Consider the following 2,736-nt stretch of genomic DNA (forward strand, 5'->3'; position numbering starts at 1 on the left):
AGATGACCATTTTAGAAAACATACTTCCACTTTGAGTTTAACCATAATTTTTGGATATAGTTTCATGTTCATAATAAAAATATTTTCTCAGAATAACAACTTTTAAATCAAAGTTTATCATTGTTTTTAATTAACTAACCCAAAACAGCCTGCGGTGTTACTACGACGGCGTAAATCCGGTTTTACGGTGTTTTTCGTGTTTCCAGGTTTTAAATCATTAAGTTAGCATATCATATAGATATATAACATGTGTTTAGTTGATTTTAAAAGTCAAGTTAGAAGGATTAACTTTTTGTTTGCGAACAAGTTTAGAATAAACTAAACTATGTTCTAGTGATTACAAGTTTAAACCTTCGAATAAGATAGCTTTATATGTATGAATCGAATGATGTTATGAACATCATTACTACCTTAAGTTCCTTGGATAAACCTACTGAAAAAGAAAAAAATGGATCTAGCTTCAACGGATCCTTGGATGGCTTGAAGTTCTTGAAGCAGAATCATGACACGAAAACAAGTTCAAGTAAGATCATCACTTGAAATAAGATTGTTATAGTTATAGAAATTGAACCAAAGTTTGAATATGATTATTACCTTATATTAGAATGATAACCTACTGTAAGAAACAAAGATTTCTTGAGGTTGGATGATCACCTTACAAGATTGGAAGTGAGCTAGCAAACTTGAAAGTATTCTTGATTTTATGTAACTAGAACTTGTAGAATATATGAAGAACACTTAGAACTTGAAGATAGAACTTGAGAGAGATCAATTAGATGAAGAAAATTTAAGAATGAAAGTGTTTATAGGTGTTTTTGGTCGTTGGTGTATGGATTAGATATAAAGGATATGTAATTTTGTTTTCATGTAAATAAGTCATGAATGATTACTCATATTTTTGTAATTTTAAGAGATATTTCATGCTAGTTGCCAAATGATGGTTCCCACATGTGTTAGGTGACTCACATGGGCTGCTAAGAGCTGATCATTGGAGTGTATATACCAATAGTACATACATCTAAAAGCTGTGTATTGTACGAGTACGAATACGGGTGCATACGAGTAGAATTGTTGATGAAACTGAACGAGGATGTAATTGTAAGCATTTTTTTTAAGTAGAAGTATTTTAATAAGTGTATTGAAGTCTTTTAAAAGTGTATAAATACATATTAAAACACTACATGTATATACATTTTAACTGAGTCGTTAAGTCATCGTTAGTCGTTACATGTAAGTGTTGTTTTGAAACCTTTAGGTTAACGATCTTGTTAAATGTTGTCAACCCAATGTTTATAATATCAAATGAGATTTTAAATTATTATATTATCATGATATTATCATGTATGAATATCTCTTAATATGATATATATACATTAAATGTCTTTACAACGATAATCGTTACATATATGTCTCGTTTAAAAATCATTAAGTTAGTAGTCTTGTTTTTACATATGTAGTTCATTGTTAATATACTTAATGATATGTTTACTTATCATAGTATCATGTTAACTATATATATATATATATCCATATATATGTCATCATATAGTTTTTACAAGTTTTAACGTTCGTGAATCACCGGTCAACTTGGGTGGTCAATTGACTATATGAAACATATTTCAATTAATCAAGTCTTAACAAGTTTGATTGCTTAACATGTTGGAAACATTTAATCATGTAAATATCAATCTCAATTAATATATATAAACATGGAAAAGTTCGGGTCACTACAAGATAATCCCTTTTGTAAAGTATTTTAGGCCAAGTAGTTTGAAAAATCAGCAAACTATGAGACTTCATCGACTAGGTCAACTCTCATTAAATGTTCATCCGGGATGGTATCCTGGATTTTGGACTCGTCATAAGGTTGAAGCTCGGGATTGTCTAGCCTTGACAAGTGGTCCGCGACCACATTCTCGGCTCCCTTTTTATCCTTAGTTTCTATATCAAACTCTTGCAAAAGTAGCACCCAACGAATCAAACGATGTTTCGCGTCTTGCTTATGAAAAAAGATACTTTAACGCGGAGTGATCCGTGTAGACAATCGTCTTTGAAAGTACAAGATAAGACCGAAACTTATCAAAAGCGAACACTACCGCAAGAAGCTCTTTCTCGGTAGTGGTGTAATTCAATTAGGCGCCATTTAGTGCCTTGCTTGCATAATAAATGGGTCACATCGCACATTAATTCGCTCGTATTGCATCGCATCGCACCAAGAACCGCACCAAGAACCGCACTAAGTGCATAATCGCTCGCATCGCACATTAATTCAAAGTCTTTATCCCAATCGGGAGAGATAAGAATTGGTGGGTTAATGAGCTTTTCTTTCAACAAGTTGAATGCCTCGGTGCACTCATCATCAAACAAGAAAGGTTGGTTTTTTCTAACAACTTGGTCATAGGCCGGGCAATTTTCGAAAAATCTTTTATAAAACGACGTAAAATCCCGCATGGCTAAGAAAACTTCGTATCGCTTTCACATCAGAAGGTTCCGGGAGGTCTTTTATAATACTAATCTTAGCTTTATATACCTCAATCCCCGCCCTTGAGATTTTATGACCCAACACTACCCCCCGTTGACCATGAAGTGACATTTTTCTCAATTTAGAACTAAATTTGCATTTTCGCAACGGGTCAACATTTTATCTAAGTTGTTAAGACAATGGTTAAACGAGTCTCTGAACACCGAAATTTCATCCATGAATACCTCCATCGTATCCTCGACCATATCTAAAAA

General features: G+C 33.0%; 1 protein-coding gene across 1 annotated transcript; it reads right to left on the reverse strand.

Annotated features, from left to right (window-relative positions):
• Positions 1-1,786: 1,786 nt before the first annotated feature.
• Positions 1,787-2,451, reverse strand: LOC139870846 (uncharacterized). Its single transcript, XM_071858616.1, has 2 exons — positions 2,097-2,451; positions 1,787-1,941 (listed from the first exon to the last, which is right to left on the reverse strand). The coding sequence occupies exons 1-2, from the start codon at positions 2,449-2,451 to the stop codon at positions 1,787-1,789; spliced, it is 510 nt and encodes a 169-aa protein (XP_071714717.1).
• Between the last annotated feature and the right edge of the window lie 285 nt (positions 2,452-2,736).

The sequence above is a fragment of the Rutidosis leptorrhynchoides genome, chromosome 10, assembly GCF_046630445.1.
Source record: "Rutidosis leptorrhynchoides isolate AG116_Rl617_1_P2 chromosome 10, CSIRO_AGI_Rlap_v1, whole genome shotgun sequence".
NCBI lineage: Eukaryota > Viridiplantae > Streptophyta > Magnoliopsida > Asterales > Asteraceae > Rutidosis > Rutidosis leptorrhynchoides.